At 39.2% G+C, this 15793-nt stretch overlaps 1 protein-coding gene across 1 annotated transcript in view; it reads right to left on the bottom strand.

Annotated features, from left to right (window-relative positions):
- SLC9C2 (solute carrier family 9 member C2 (putative)) overlaps positions 1–15793 on the bottom strand; it is a 100629-nt gene that overhangs the window by 18916 nt on the left and 65920 nt on the right. The window contains exons 18-21 of the mRNA XM_021682868.1: positions 10940–10991; positions 8750–8898; positions 6294–6419; positions 936–1034 (exon numbers count right to left, since the gene is read on the bottom strand). Coding sequence (XP_021538543.1) covers positions 936–1034; positions 6294–6419; positions 8750–8898; positions 10940–10991 — 426 coding nt within the window. The remainder of the gene's footprint in view (positions 1–935; positions 1035–6293; positions 6420–8749; positions 8899–10939; positions 10992–15793) is intronic.

The raw sequence follows: 15793 nt of genomic DNA, 5'->3' as shown, positions 1-15793 counted from the left end.
ATTATCTGGGCCATAAGCTGGGGCTCACCCATGTATTCAGCTACTAGCATTCAGATTCTAAAGGATTCTTGTTCCCCTCACTCTACTAACATCTTTCTCTCTCTGGTCACCAAAAGCCTCCTATTGGTGAGGTAAAGCTTGTATTTTCAATCCTCATTCTATATGATCTCTGTAAGGATCTGACATTGTGGTCCATCCCCTCATTCTTGACTCTCAACAACTCCAAGTACTGGTTTCCTTATCTGAACATCATGGAAAAGACCACTTCCTCCTAGGATTGCTGCAAGAAATAAGTAATGATTATAAAAGCATTCTGTTAAAATGGAAGTGCTTTTCAGATCTTGGGTATTATCTCCTTTTTTTTTTAAGATTTTATTTATTTATTTGACAGAGACAGAGATAGCAAGAGCAGGAACACAAGCAGCAGGAGTGCGAGAGGGGGAAGCAGGCTTCCCGTGGAGCAGGGAGCCTGATGTGGGACTCGGTCCCAGGACCCTGGGATCATGACCTGAGCTGAAGGCAGCCACTTAACGACTGAGCCACCCAGGTGCCCCAGATGTTGAGTATTATTTCTCAGCTGTAGTGTTCACTCTGAGCAGAAATGGTTTCATTTAGAAATTATGTTAAAAATTTAAAACTTTCAAGGCGCCTCAGTGGCTGTCAGTTAAGCATCTGACTCTTGATTTCAGCTCAGGTCATGATCTCAGGGTCCTGGAACCGAGCCCCACCTGGGGCCCCATGCTCAGCACAGACTCTATTTGAGTTTTTTCCCCTCTTCTCCTCCCCCACAATTCACACTCGTGCTCTCTCTCTCAAAATAAATAAATAAATCTTTTAAAAAGAATTTAAAACTTTCCTGGTTCCTAAATTTCTCCTTATATTAAAATCATATATTTCAAAAATACATTTTCAGTAAAGAATAAATAGTCCCTTACAATTGCCATTCCTGAAATAATTAAGTAGATTCCTTGTGGCATTTCACCTTCTCTACAAATGACATCTCCATAGTCAAAATAGGCAAGTTTGGCTCTCTCCTGCAAGAAAAATAAAAAGGGAGTCAACACAAAAGTTTCATAGTCTACTTTTCTAAATAGAAATAAGACTTTAAAGCTAAAATGGTTTTCAAGTAGAAAAAAAACCCTCAAACTATATTCTATGGTTTGTTAATTAATTATAACATGCTGACATACCTCATCAATTTTTTTAAAAGAAAGGGACAAGCAGGCAAACTGTAGACTTTGTGATCACAGTGACTGGTGGAAACACCCAACAAATGCTCAGTTGAGTAGATGTTTACAATAAAGTGTGATACTTCTGACAAAGGAGACAAAGACAGGATGCTCTGGAAAAGTCCAGAAAGGCCACAGGACCCCCGTCTTGGGTGTCCAGGAAAGACTTTATTTTTTTTTTTTTTAAGATTTTATTTATTTATTTGACAGAGAGAGAGAGCGAGAGCAGGAACACAAGCAGGGGGAATGGGAGAAGGAGAAGCAGGCTTCCCGCCGAGCAGGAAACCCGATGTGGGACTTGATCCCTGGACCCCGAGATCATGACCCGAGCCGAAGGCAGATGCTTAACGACTGAGCCACCCAGGTGCCCTGTCCAGGAAAGACTTTAAAGAGGAAGGAACAGCTAAGCTGAGGCCTGAAGGAAGGGTAACAGAGAGCCAGGATACAATGAGTTGAACATCATTCAAGGGCAGAGGATTCAGTATATGCAAAGACCAAAGGCAAATAGAACATCTGCACCTGGGGTAACAAAACTGCAGAAGATTCAGTATGTCTCAGACAGGGAGGGGTGGAGACCAGGACTGAGTTATCAATTAGGCTTCAATAGGTATAGTGCGTAGGATTCCCAATACTTCAGAGACTCACAACAACATTCTGGTTTCTTTTAAAATCAGAAGGGAATAAAACAACTTCTGGTAGAGGAAAATGTTTTAATACTAAAACATTTAATACTAATATATTCATCTTTATACTAACACAGTCATAAAGTATAATTTTTTGTACTTTTTGATGGAGGAAGAGGCCCACTAAGGCAAAGTGCCAGGGCTCGTGAAAGTTATCATGCAGCCCCAGTGGAGAAAGGACTGGAGAGGTGAGCCAGAGCCAGACCTTGAAGGGTCTCATAGGCACATTAAAGAGTTTTGGGCTTTTCCCCAAAACCAAGGAGGAGCCACTGAAGGGTTTGTAACAGGAGGATCAGGGGGACAGATTTGCATTATACAAAGATATGTAGGAAACGTATTTCTAAATTATTCATAGTGGTTATCTCTAAGTGTGGGCTAAGAGTGATGAGTTTTCACTTTTCACTTTATGTACTTCTGAATTATTTGACAGTGTTGAAACAAGCATGGATGACTTCCCAATGTTTTCTTAAAGTCACCTAAAGCCAATTATCCAGCTTATGTATTATTCAGACCTTGGTTTTCTACCATTGACTTCCAGCTTATCATTATAGAACATTACGTTTTTAATTAACCACACCAGTTGGAGGATGAAAGAAGGGAGGAGTAGTTAAAATTAACTATTGTAGCTGTGATGGAAACCAAGATTGAAATTATAGTCTACAATAAGGGGTGTTTGTTTTGTCTACTATGTGGATTTTGGTTAGCCACATAATCCCTGGGCTGTCCCTAATGAGAATAATGCCTATGTATTTCCAATTCATCACAATTTTTATCCTGGTAAAATCCAATTGAGAAGTCTCTCAAGAACCAACGTATTAAGGAAAGGGGGCACTTAGACTGAGAGAAGCCTGTAAGAGGGTAGAGAAAGTCCATCAGCCTTGCAAAGGTATGGCAAGTTAGGGATGGGAAGAAGATTGTGCCTCTATGACAGGTTCACCTCAGGTGTCTGTGAATCACTAAATTATAGAGCTACCTTCTTTCATTGGTTTCCCATTACTCCTCATTCACTGCTGGATGGTCAGTTAGTTACACTTGTGAAAATTACTACCTATAAAGAACCAAATTCTAATTTTATCTTAAATTGGATTTCAACAAAACTAAGCAGAAGGCAAATTATAAGAAACAATTTTGAGATACCTTCTTCCCAGTCCAAGCCCATCTCCCACCTCCCACACCCATTTATTTGAGATCCATTTTCCAAAGTATCCCTATGGCCCCTGGCCATCCCATCTGGTTTCCTCCTCCTTCTTGCAGCCACACTTGTACTCAGCAAAGCAGGACATCAGATCTAAGCTAAGCCAGTTAGATTTCTCTCTCAAGAATTTGAACTGAGAGACAAAGAGCCTGGGAATTGAGAACTGAGCATGATATACAAGTGCTAGAAGAAAGGTCCAAAGATGCCCGCCAATGATATTCCTGAGCCGGCCTGAATCCCACCATACCCACTGTTAGCTAACTATTTCTTAGCAGCTTCTATATACCACTTCATTGTCTTTTCAGTCAACTTCCCCTTTGCTTAAACTAGTTCAAGTAAGCTTTTGTTACTTTCAACCAAAGGAGTCCTTTTTTTTTAAAGACTTTATTTATTTGAGAGAGAAAGAGAGGGAGGGAGCATTAAGGGGGGGGAGGGGCAGAGGGAGAAGCAGACTCCTTGCTGAGCAGGGAGCTCTATTCAGGGCTTGATCCCAGGACCCCAGGATCATGACCTAAGCCAAAGGCAGACACTTAACCAACTGAGCCACTCAGGTGCCCCACAACCAAAGGAGTCTTAATTCAAGTAAATTTGAAATCAATTTCAAAGGAAAAATTCAAAAATTTCTAGCATGAAGAAAACATTAGTATAGTAAAAAAGGAATCAATCTCAGTAGAACCTCATTATGATTGTTGTCTTTCTAGAAAACAAGACATTATGGACAAACAGATGCCTTATATATCTACCTGCATAGATCACAAATTATGGTACAACCAAATTTGTGGTAAAGCAAACACCATTTTTTGTCACAGAGTTTTCCTGATTCTAAAAATCTAGCAGAGGTTTTAATAGGTTGATGAAAACATTATAAACCTTTTAATTCATACAATAGCCACTTAAAACCAAAGCCACAAACTGGTGGTCTGTGGGTCACATCTAATCCAAGGATGTATTTTGTTTGGCCTGCATGATACTTTTAAAATTTTGAATTCTTGCCAAATTTTTAAAATTTGGAAATTTCACATAAAAATTCAGATCTACGGCTTTTGTTTTTTAAAAAAAATCTGACCTCTACATTATTAAATCTAATAGTCAATTTTCAATCTTCATCTGATTTGTTCTCAGCCTCATTTGACATAGTTGCTTACGTTCTCCTTTATGAAATATTTTCTTCACTCAGCTTCTGGAACACCACTCTCCTTTAGTTTTCCTCCCACCTAATGGATTACTCCTCAAATCTCCTTTTTTCCCAGTTTTATTGTAATGGAGGCAAGAGGTGAACTAGTGCTAGTTGAACACAGCACTGCTCAACTTTAATATACAGCATAATGACTCAACATACATATATTATGAAACAATTACCACAAATTTAGTTAACATCCATTACCTCTTCTAGTTACAAAAAGAAATTATTTTTCTTGTGATCTGAACTTTTAGGATTTAATCTCAGCAACTTTCAAATATTACCATGCAGCAGTGTCAAATATATAATCATCATGTTGTACAGCACATTCCTAGTACTCATTTATCTTATAACATGGAAGTTTGTACCTTTTGACCATCTTCCTTCAATTCCCCCTCCCCCTATCCTCTGCCTCTGGTAAACACAAATCTGATCTCTTTTTCTATTCTTTTCACTAATTCCTCCTCATCTCCCCTCTAAATGTTGGATAGCCCGGGACTCAATCCTTGGATGTCCATAATAATTCCTTAAATTATCTCATCAAGTCTCTATGCTGACAACTCCAAAATCTCTATCTCCCATTTGGCCTCCCACCTGAATTCCAGTCACATATCCTACTGCCTACTCAACATCTCCATTTGGATGTCTAATGGCTTTCTTAAATTTAACTCATTCAGAATTGAATGCTTGTGCCCACCATATAAATCTTCTCTTCTCCATCTAAGTCAACAGGAACTCCATCCTATTTTCAGACTAAAATCCCAGAAGTTGTCTTCTCTCTCTAACACTCCTATCAGCACCTTCAAAACACATCAAGAGTCTGACCACTTACCACTTCCTCTAATCCAAGTCCCCATCACCTCTTGCCTCCATTACAATCATCATCTCCCTGGCTTGCCCTTGTCCCCTTAGAGCCTATTCCCAACACAGCAAGGAGGTCATTTTTCATTGTAAGTTAGATCATATCACTTCTCTGTTCAAAACCTTTCCATAAGTTCCCATTTAATTCAGAGTAAAATCCAAAGTCCTGGCCTACAGAGTTGTACAAACTCGGGCTCCACAACCACTCCAACTTCATCGGCTCTTGCCATCACTGCTTCTGCCACAGGGGCTTTGGGGATGTTCCTTGAACAAACTGAGCACACTCCACACCAGGGCATTGAACTTGCCTGGAATGCTCTTCTCCCAGATTATCTACCTGGTATGCTACTGCTTGCGGATCTCTCTTCAAATGTCACCTTATTAGAGCAGCCTTCCCTGATCACCCCATATAAAATAGCTTCCCAACTATATTCCCTTTTCCCCTTTTCCACTCCCTAATGTAAGACTAAAAGCATTGACATATCTATCCATAGCATTGACAATCATCTAATAGACTATATACTTGTGTGTTGGTGTGTTTATTGTCCATCTCTATCCATATAATATAAAGTCCAAAGCAGGGACTTCATTTACTTTGTTTACTGGCATTATCCTCAAACCTACAACGGTCTCCAGCACAAAGAGAATATTCAATAAATATTTCTTGAAAAAGTCCAAACTCCAATAACAACACTCAGCTGACTTTAGACAGACCATGAACTCTGGAATATACCACAATTTTCACTGTTCCCTATAATACTATACACAGCTTGTTTTACTTTTATATCATCTGCCTGGCCTGTATAGTAATTTAAACTTGAGACCCTTGCTCTAAAAAAGGTCTTTTTCAGAGGGTGTATCTGGAAGTGCAGAACTCTACAACATAAAATAAGATGGGATTCGTAATAATCAGATCACACAGATAGCTTATCCTAAGCAGATAAGCCGTTGTGAAAAATCATCTTTGCCCTGTAAACTCCAAGTGAAATCTACTCTTCTGGGTTTTGCTGGGCCTCCATTTTGGCTTACCCTTCATTGGCCATCACAGGATTCTTGCTTTGAATATGCTTTTTTTTAGTCTTACATTAGGGACTGGAAAATAATTATCATCAAACCTGAGTCAGAATAGAAGACAGAATCTTTACCTTGAAGAACTCAATGAGAACATCTTTATTTTCCAGCCAAACAATATTATGAAGATATTTATCAGGAGTAGGCGGTGGGATTGCCATTGGAAAGTTATTCAGTGCTTTTATTTTTGCAAGGAGTACCTGAAAACAAAACAATCAAAATAATGGTGATCAGATCCTGTGATGGGAAAGGGATAGTAGGTAAAAATTAAGAAAATCTAACAAAACTACTGTTATGTAAATTTATTTTGATTTTGACTCATAGTTTCTCTCACTCTACTTAAATTATCCTCTAAACTTTTTTGGTCCCTATTCTTCCCTTAACTCATTGAATTTATGAATTGATATATTAACTCAATTTGAGTTTATTATCTTTATAATCCAGTTAACACTGCATGCCACTGTGTCTTAATTTCAAATCATCTAAACTTCACAGTTGATTACTGTACAATTTAATGCCACATTTTCTCAAATATTTTTCATATGTATGATTTGCTTCTCTAAATTCTTCTAATTTTGAAAGATATAGTTCCACCTTTGTGGGCTCTCAGAAAACTTCTTTGGCTTCCCAGGTAAGAGATAATCACTTGTCTGCCTTATTCCCATAGCATCTCCTACAGATCTCCCTATGGAACTGATTACATTATAGTATTATTATTTTTACTTATCTGCCTCACCCTCCTATTATGTAACTTTTGTTGAATGTATGAATAAAGGATTAAATGAAAGAACGAGGAAAAGCCAATGGACTTTGGGGGCAATGTTGTACTAAGTATCCCAATCTCCTCAAGAGTCCATGGCACATAGTAGGTATTCAACATATATTTACTCAATTAAATTGAATTAGCTAGCTAACTCCTTATGACTATCTCCTTATGCCTTGGAAGATAATTATCTCTTTGGCTGACAACTAGGCAATCAGTATGCATTCAATAAGTAACTATTGAATAATTGATTTACCCATTACCTTTCTAGACAAACCTATAGGAAAAAAAATCTCTCTCCTCATAAGGGCTATTATTTATTTATTTTAATTAATGGGTATCAAGCATTCAATTGAATCTGATATAGCCTTCAAAGTGATAAGTGAAAAAAATAGAATAGAAAACACAGTGTGTGTAGAGGTATAACTTGAAGAATACTGTAAAGTAGTCCTTTTCTTCTGTCTGTCAGACACTATGGAGAAATCATATTACCCATTTAGTCCTTTGCCATGATATTAATCTAAAGAGATAGAGCCTTAAAGGGGAAAGCTGGCCTGTCCCACACCTATCTCCCTTTGGGAACCATGGAGAGGGGACTATGTCCTGGGAATGACCAGAAGCACAGTGCATGTGACACTTGGCCAGGAGCTGCCAGTGATAAGGAAAATCATATGACACACAGAGCAGCTAATCAGTGGGCAACACAGACAAAATGTGGGACCAGAACTTCCATGTGGATTTTTTGGGTTTTTTGGTTTTGTTTTGTTTAAGATTTTATTTATTTATTTATTTGCCAGAGAGAGACAGCAAGAGAGGGAACACAAGTGGTGGGGAGGGCAGGGAGTGGGAGAGGGAGAGGCAGGCTTCCCACTGAGCAGTGAGCCCGATGCGGGGCTCAATCCCAGGACCCTGGGATCATGACCTGAGCCGAAGGCATACACCTAACGACTGAGCCACCCAGGCGCCCCAGAACTTCCATGTTTCTTATGGCCTTATGCTAGGAAACAGATTCTTACAAAGGATAGAAAGAACAATCATATTTGCACAAATACACAGTCTAGATGGTAGATGTGAATAAATAGCATTAAATATTAACCAGGCTTTCCTCTGTCTTATGTCCCTATTTTTTTTGCAAACACATATATCGTTTTTCAAAAGTCTATTTATCAATAACCAACGATGGTGTCTTCCCTACTCCTCTCCTCTCAGAACTGCCCCCTCCCTGATCCCCACAAAACACACAAAGTGCCGGCATATGCACATAAGCTGATCCTTTCCCAACCGTGTTAACATTATGTGATTCCCACCTCCCATGCCACAGCTGCTAGGACTGGGCACAGCACATTCTACCAGTAGATAGAGAAGCAGAAAAATGTCGTTGAGTTTGTAGAGGGAGCCAAAAGAAGATGGCACAGAGGGCAACCCTGATATGAAATGGAGAATCTGGAAAGCTTTCTAGGTCTGCAGTCAAGTCCCTTCCTCAGGCCTGGCCACATGGTCTGGCTATTGTGGGTTCTGAAGACACCATGTGTCTTTATAATAAATCCCCCAACTCAGGTTGGTTTCTGTTACTTGCAACCAATCAGTTTTGACATGGTGTATACCAGGTAGCACTGGTGCTAGCTTCCACGGGCATTAACAAAGGCTATAGGCAAAGGACAGAGCCAACACCTGATTTAATCGCCCTCACTCATTACACTCAAGTAACAATGCAGGCTTGGGTGTTGGGCCCATGGAGTCAAGCCACGTGGAAAATAACTTTATTACCTTATTCATCTCGATGCCCTCATGTTTATCAATAATGCCTCTTGACCAAAGGAAAGTGAGGTTTTTCAGAGCTTTAGCAATCACACTCCGGATTGCCTGCCTCGTCTTCAAAGCGATGACAACATCGCGACCCTCATGCTCTATGAGTCCTGAAGCAAATAAAACTGTTAGTAAGCAAACAATGCAATAAGCACAATAATAGCTAATATTTGTGTAGTGCTTTATAATTTCCAAAGTATTTACACAGTACCTATCATTCCTGTCTCATACAGAACTTGTGAGGCTGGGAGGACTAGAGTTTTTCAACTCCATTTTATGGATGAGAACATTGAAAACTGGCTTCCCCCACCAACTAGGAGAAAATCACTTTCTCTGCCTTATTTCCATGATATGTCCTACATATCTCCATTATGGAACTTATTACATTGTGGTATTTTGATTTTTACTTGTCTCCTGCTAAATATCATATAACTTTTGTTGGGTGAATGAATAAATGACTTAACAAAAGAGCCCCTGGACTCAGCTGGTGGAGCTTTCTGAGATCAAATCACATATCTTGTCCTCTTTTTTTTTTTAAGATTTTATTTATTTATTTATCAGAGAGCGAGGGAGAGAGAGAAACAGCATGAGAGGGGAGAGGGTCAGAGGGAGAAGCAGGCTCCCTGCGGAGCAGGAAGCCCGATGCGGGGCTCGATCCCAGGACCCTGAGATCATGACCTGAGCCGAAGGCAGTCGCCCAACCAACTGAGCCACCCAGGTGCCCCTATCTTGTCCTCTTTAATGAACACAAAAAGTCACGAACTGGACTGTGAGTCACGACCAAAACTGCATCTCTTTCAACTTTGTACTCCTAACATGGACCAAAATGCCTGATATCTGGAAGGTACCAGACTTTTTTTTTAACTGGCTGGTATAATGAAGGATAGTGTGATCAGGAACATAGGTCAGTGGAGCACTTGACTCTTGATCTCGGGGTTGTGAATTCAAGCCCCACGTTGGGTGTGAAACCTACTTAAAATTTTAAAAAATTTTTTTTAAAAAAAGGAACTTAGGTTTCAATGTCAAGTACACCTTGGCTGGAAATCTGGCTCACTACTTAACCACCCATACGACTTCAGGCAATTTAACCTTTCTAAACCTTAAATCTTACAGCTTCATCATCTATAAGATGAAGATGATAATAGTATTTGTCTCATAGAGTAATCATAAGGATTAAATGAGATAATGCATATAAACCTGTTAACACAGTTCTTGACATAATTAACATTTGACAATCAGTTTTAGTAACCATTTAGGAACAGGCACTCCGTTTTACAGGACTGAATCAAGAGAACTTTGTAATATTCCATAGTAATCTAAAAGCATAATATGAGACAGCAGCTCCTAGGCCGGCCCCTAATCTTTAAAAGCACAGAAATAAAAATCTACCTATATGTAAAGGCAACAGTGGGTCCTGGATTTTCTGAGACAGTGCCAAAATTTCTGGCATATTGTCTCCAAATTCACAATTTCATTCATTAGGCCACATTCTTCCAATTTTGATTTGGAAAGTATCATCCTCATAAATCCATATGGCATCTTATAATGTGGTTATGAATACAAAGTGGTTTTACTTGATTTATTTTATAATAACTTCCATTTATGCCAGGCTCTCTCCCAGATACTTTTGCATACATTGAGAGCCTGGCCTACAGCCCCTTACAAGGAAAACAGACCCAAGAAGCTTTGTATAAAATCCCAGGGCTCCTGCTGTGTGCTTCAGCTCAAGCAGAGTGATTATAGATGCTCAAGAAATGACATCCCTTGTAGCCCCACATTCCTGAGTATCCTTGCAAGCAAAGTAAAATAAAACAAAAACACCCTTTGTCAAATGTAATCATCGTGTGTCTTTTTCTTACAGCCTTAAGGAATCTGATCTTGCCACTTTAATACACTTTCTGCACTCCTCATTCTTTCTGCTATGTTCCCATAGCAAATGCAAGACTTCTTCTAACTTTCTGCAATTATCCATTGATATTCTCATACCCTCCACTAAGCTCTGCATTTTTGGCATACCTCGCCTGTGTTCAATAAATGCTTGTTGTGTGAATAAATGAGTAAGTGAAGGAAAGTATGAACTTGTCTTCCCTTGGTAAAATTATGGGATAATAAGGTCTGATTTCAGGAAATCAGATACTCCCAACTACCTACCTAGTTCTTTGACAGCATCTCGTTTGTTGGTTTCCAAAATTTCATATAATTTCTGTAAGAAGTTAAGAAAGACATTAATTTGTTATTACACTAACTGCATGTCTGGCTTTAAAATCTGAGAAAAAGAAGAAATCCCACTTAGTTTATGATTTGGGGGAGATGTTTAGCTCAGTTCTTCCCTCTGTGCCAATTCTGCTGCTTTCCCTGTGTTCCCACTCATATTACAATGAATAGTGTGCAGTCAGTAGCTTGCATAACTACTGGACCCAGCCTTTCTCAGAAAAGATTAGTGTGCATTCTGCTGTGCACCAAGGAGAATTCTCACAGACAGAGCTTTGTTAAGAGAGAGCCCACTGAGCAGCTGTTTGGGCAGCCAGTCTATCAGGAGCATAAAAACAAGGGGAATAATGAGAAACAATGGTATTGATTAGTTCATGTTTCCTATGGATAACTCCTGACATGACTAAGAGATAGCTCTACTCCAGGGCTAACCGTGGTTTAAGCTGTGTTCAATCATACAATGGGTATTGGTCAAATGCCCACCATGTCCCAGGCACTGCTCTTTGTGGAGCTTATTCTCCAACTTTAAATCTTTCTGGAGCTTGCACTTGGCCACACCAACAGCCCTGGCAGCAAACAACAGGCAGTTCCCTAGGATTGTCAGGTACAGATAACTGAAATCCTGCGCCCAAATAACACAGCATAGTGCCATTTACAGGGAAGAGTAACGAACACAGTGTTATTTTACTGGCTTATTTTTTGTTTTGTTTTGTTTGGTTTGGTTTTAAGATTTATCTATCCATTTTAGGGGCACCTGGGTGGGTCAGTTGGTTAAGCATCTGCCTTCGGCTCAGGTCATGTTCTCAGGGTCCTGGGATGGAGCCCGGGTCAGGCTCCCTGCTCAGTATGGAGCCTGCTTCTCTCTCTCCCTCTGCCTCTCTCCCTCTGCCCCTCTCCCAGCTTGTTCTCTCTCTCTCTCTCTCTCCTCCTCTGCGCCCCCTCTTGTGCTCTCTCTCACTCTCTCTGTCTCCAATAAATAAATAAAAATCTTTTAAAAAAAAGATCTACCTATCCATTTTAGAGAGAGAGTGTGTGCACACGCATGAGCAGAGGGAGAGAGGGAGAGAATCTCCAGCAGACTCCCCGCTGAGCACAGAGCCCAACGCGGGGCTCCATCCCAGGACCTTGAGATCATGACCTGAGCCAAAATCAAGAGTGTGATGCTTAACCAACTGAGTGACCCAGGTTCCCCTACTGGCTTGTTATCTAAAGTTTAAGTAGCTAAAGTTAGGTTTTTGCTGTTGTTTTGGTCTAGAAAAATCACATGTAATAAATCCCTCATCTTGAATATAAGAATGAGGTACACAATATTTATTACATTGTTTCTTTTCACTTGATAACACCAAATCAATATTGGGAAGGTGCCAAATTAATGGCTTGCCCACGGCACCCACACACCGTGACCCCTCCCCACTCGCACAGGTGCATAGGTAGCTGTGAAGACCCCTTCAAACCAAACTGCACTGATAGCAACTCCGTAACAATGTTACAGAACGACCTGCACAAGAGAGCATAGGAATCGACTCCTACCCACACATGGAACATAATCATTAAAGCCTGGGCATACATGTGACTCCTCTAAGTGAGCTGCCACTGGTCAGTTTTTGAACCACGTCACTTTCAGAAAAAACACAAGTTTGAGATCTAAACACATCTCAAAAAAAAAACATTTAAATCTTTACTGAAGTCTCCTTTATAAATGCCAAAGGGGAATTTGTTTCATCTCTTACACTTTGAGGCAAGCACCCCCACATGTCAATGCCTTCCCCCAAACTCCTCAAAACACATTACCTCCCACCACTGACTGCTGCTTTCTTCTCTCCTCTTCCAGTTTCTGAAATCTTTTCTCCTATGAATAGCTCTATCTTCTTTCTAGTATAGCTCCATCTAGACTTTCTGTGCTTCTTTTGTCTTCTCTAATATTCAAAGTAAATCAACAAGATAGAATTCTGTTGCACATTTGATCCAATAATCGATACTTCCTTGATAAATCCAGAGAATAGTTCTCTAGCCTATCTATAAGGATGTCATGAAAGACGTTAGATGCTTTGCTAAAATTCAGCTATCCTCTTCCTATAGTGGTCCCTGATTAAAAAAGAAAATTTTAAATTCTAAAGATATTTAACAATATATCTTCTTGTATATTTTAGAGATTAAAACATTAGGGTAGGTATCTTCACAGCCTCTTTCCCTCTCCTGGATTTAATAAGGAAAGAGCCTCTCTTTCTTGTCTGAGGGCCTGAGGTAACTCACAGTCATCACAAAAAAATAGGCACAATAAGCAGAAGATATAACCCTCAGTCCATTCCTGATTTTGTGTATACACACACAATTATTAGATCTGGGCTTTAGTAATCAGGATTTAAATTCATTGTCAGATTAAAAATCAAGAGTCTCTAATGATGTACTATATGTTGGCTAACTGAACATAGTAAATAAATAAACAAACAAACAAACAAATAAAAAATCAAGAGTCTCACTTGGGCTGAGAAAATGCCCTTTAGCTATTGATACTGTTCACTTTGGACCCCTCATCTACACATCTGAAAATAAAAGCAAAAGTCACCAAACATGGGGCAGCTAAAACAGGATGAAAGACAAGAACCAAACGTGACAAGTGGAAGAATGAACCTCAAGGAAGCAGAACTAATACAGGAAACAAAAAATTTTTAAATAAAGAGAGTCAAGGGAATATCACATTTGTTTTAAAAAAAGGTAGGGGGGAACCAGTTTCAATGAAAAGAAGCAATCACAGTACTTGGAGATCAAAAAGTGTTCAGTCAAAAAAGAGGAGAGAAAATTTAATAGATGGACTGAATATCAGAATGAACACAGCTACAAACTGGATTCGGAACATGGAAAATCAAGCTGAGGGGAGGGGGTTCTCACTGCAAAGAGGTAAGACTTGGAAGTTATGAGAAACCTTGAAACAAGGACTAAATCCAGAAATTCAAGTATTTGTTTAAAATGGTGCTGAAAGAATGAAATCTTGCCATTTGCAACAACGTGGATGGAACTGGAGGGTGTTATGCTGAGCGAAATAAGTCAATCAGAGAAAGATATGTATCATATGACCTCACTCATATGAGGAATTCTTAATCTCAGGAAACAAACTGAGGGTTGCTGGAGTGATGGGGGGTGGGAGGGATAGGGCAGCTAGGTGATAGACATTGGGGAGGGTATGTGCTATGGTGAGCGCTCTGAATTGTCTCAGACTGTTGAATCACAGACCTGTACCTCTGAAACAAATATACATTATATGTTAAAAAAAAAAAAAAGAAGAAGAAGAAGATAGCAGGAAGGGAGAAATGAAGGGGGGGAAATCGGAGGGGGAGACGAACCATGAGAGACTATGGACTCTGAGAAACAAACTGAGGGTTCTAGAGGGGAGGGGGGGGATGGGTTAGCCTGGTGATGGGTATTAAAGAGGGCACGTTCTGCATGGAGCACTTGGTGTTATGCACAAACAATGAATCATGGAACACTACATCCAAAACTAATGATGTAATGAATGGTGATAAACATAACATAATAAAAAAAAATGATGCAAATGGCAAAATAGAAACGAAGGGGAGGGAATAATCAAAGAGGTGATGGAAGAAATATGGCAATCTTCTGATTATGAAAGCTCCAACAAGTGCTGTGTGGGATAATTTTTTTTTTATTTTTTTACTTTTTAAGTTATGTCTCCTACCCAAGACCCTAAGAACAAGAGTCCCATGCTCTACCAGCTGAGCCAACAACACACCCCGATAATTTTTTTAAGATTTATTTATTTATTTTAAACCATGCATGCATGTGAGTAGGGCGAGGGGCAGAATAAGAGAATCCTCAAGCAGACTCCGCCATGAGCTCTGAGCTGGAGGTGGGGCTCAACCTCACACTCCTGAGATCATGACCTGAGCCAAAACTAAGAGTTGGACCCTTAACCAACTGAGCCACCCAGATGTCCCCATTTTTTTTTTTAAATCACACCTAGACACATTCTGGTAAAAATTCAGAACTCCAAGGAGGAAAATCCTATAAGCCTCTAAACACAGAGAGAAAAAAGTCACCTACAAAAGCACAAGTAAAATCAGACTTGTATCATCAATGCTGAAGACAGATGGCAGTATCTTTAAGAAAATAGTTTTGGACAATGAAAAGATCAATTATGAGAGCAAAATACAAAGATTTTTTCATGTGTTAGCCCATACATCACCTATGAAAAAAATTACTTATGGGCATAATCTAGCATGATAAAAAGGAAAGCAAAAATGAGGCTCACATGGGACTCCAGACAGGGTGGCTGAAGAATATAAGCTAAAGGAAGAGAGGAAGATAGTTTAAAAAACACTTTTTTAATTAATCCATTTGACTGTTTCCTTTAGAAGAGTCTCTTTCAAGTAGTAGATGTTTAATGATACTGATCATATTTCTTTTGTTAGGAGTTGAATCAAATGATAGGTTCTACACTGAATAATATATAATCACAACAAAGTAAAGGTTGTTTTTTAGTTTTCCATGTATGGAGTCATTTATTGAAAAGAATAAAGACATAATATAATTACATAATAAAATGTAAATGTTATAAACCTTTTCTCTGTAAAAATAATTGCTCCAAAAATTTAAGATGGGGACAAAAAGAAAAGGCTAAAGCAATATTCTAGTATCTTTGTACTTCATGGCAGAGTAAATAAAGGCTGTTTAGAGATAATAAATCAAGAATAAAATACATGTGCACATTATTAAAATTATTATGGCAAACAGTAGAGGAATTAACACAAGAGTAGTTACTATGGGGATGCCTGCCTT

This window comes from Neomonachus schauinslandi, chromosome 6 (assembly GCF_002201575.2).
Source record: "Neomonachus schauinslandi chromosome 6, ASM220157v2, whole genome shotgun sequence".
NCBI lineage: Eukaryota > Metazoa > Chordata > Mammalia > Carnivora > Phocidae > Neomonachus > Neomonachus schauinslandi.
The sequence above is the reverse complement of the archived record's forward strand: the minus strand, read 5'-3'. Positions and strand labels throughout refer to the sequence as shown.